At 39.0% G+C, this 1,251-nt stretch overlaps 1 protein-coding gene across 6 annotated transcripts in view; it reads left to right on the top strand.

The window, feature by feature from the left end:
* ryr3 (ryanodine receptor 3) overlaps positions 1 to 1,251 on the top strand; it is a 114,552-nt gene that overhangs the window by 40,251 nt on the left and 73,050 nt on the right. For all 6 annotated transcript variants that reach the window (XM_014336541.2, XM_014336543.2, XM_042224719.1 and 3 more), the window contains one exon: positions 36 to 200. In XM_014336541.2, coding sequence (XP_014192027.1) covers positions 36 to 200 — 165 coding nt within the window. The remainder of the gene's footprint in view (positions 1 to 35; positions 201 to 1,251) is intronic.

A 1,251-nucleotide genomic window follows, 5' to 3' on the forward strand; every position in this document is an offset into this window, starting at 1 on the left:
GTCTCTTTGCTAATCTGTGTATGTTCCTGCTACAGGAAAAGGGAGATACTGGCCCAAAGAGGGACATTGATGGCATGGGCGTGCCAGAGATCAAGTACGGAGACTCTGTGTGCTTCATCATGCATGTGGCAACAGGACTGTGGCTGTCCTACCAGGCGCCAGATGCCAAATCATCTCGTCTTGGTCCCCTAAAAAGAAGGGTAAATGCATTTTTTTTTTTCTTTTAAAACTTGGATTTGGACTTCAGCCTTCAGCCTTCTGGGATTTTCTTACCTAGATGATTGAGTATGCATCAATAGACTTTGCAGTAACTTTTACTAATGTAGCTGGGATGTAGATGGGACCATTCAATGAACAGTTTAATTTTGCCTGTTTGATGAAAATAAATTGACCAGGGCTCTGTCCCTGCAGTACTGTCACAGCAAAACAATACATAAAATACACGTTGTTTATGTTTATTTAGATGAATCAAATTAGAAGCTGAATAGATCTTCTTCACACTTATTCAGACCCTTCATAGGGTATAATTACAGTGTATATTTAAGATAAAGGTAATTATGGTCCCATTCCATTAAGTGCAACACCAGCAGCTATGCCCACCTGAATTGAACATGACCATAACAAATATTAATTATTACATCTCTCTTCATGCTGAATGTCAAAATAACTGCTATGAAAATAGCCAGGTAATCTGTTTTTTATTGGTCAAGGACAAACTTTTAATAAGTTTGCACCAAATTCTCTTCAACCTCCATATGCACAGCGCACTGTACTGTCGTTAGTCACTTGATTATATTTTACATGACCAATAAACAAAAGAAGTACTGCTGACCGGCCCCAGGTTTCCTTTGTGTTTATGCTAAAATGACTTTATTGGAAAAAATACTCCATCTCAGCATATTGTACACTAAAGTAATCAAGGTAGTATAATGAAGTTCTTGAGCAGAGCACTTCTGCTACTGACCCCTTCATCTGCTCCAACTAATAATATATAAGCCAGTCGATACTTTACTTCAATGGTGCAAATTAAGCAGAAAAGAAGGGGACTGGACTTCACAAAGTACAACAACTTCTTTCTTTTAAGCTCCTCAGACTACCATGATGTGGATGACTGAGAACCTACACAGAGAAATTGGGAAGTAACTCACAGACAGTACAGTGGGGCAAAAAAGTATTTAGTCAGCCACCGATTGTGCAAGTTCCCCCACTTAAAATGATGACAGAGGTCAGTAATTTGCACCAGAGGTACAC

Source organism: Haplochromis burtoni, unplaced genomic scaffold, assembly GCF_018398535.1.
Source record: "Haplochromis burtoni strain Fernald_Lab_line unplaced genomic scaffold, NCSU_Asbu1 Contig_147, whole genome shotgun sequence".
NCBI lineage: Eukaryota > Metazoa > Chordata > Actinopteri > Cichliformes > Cichlidae > Haplochromis > Haplochromis burtoni.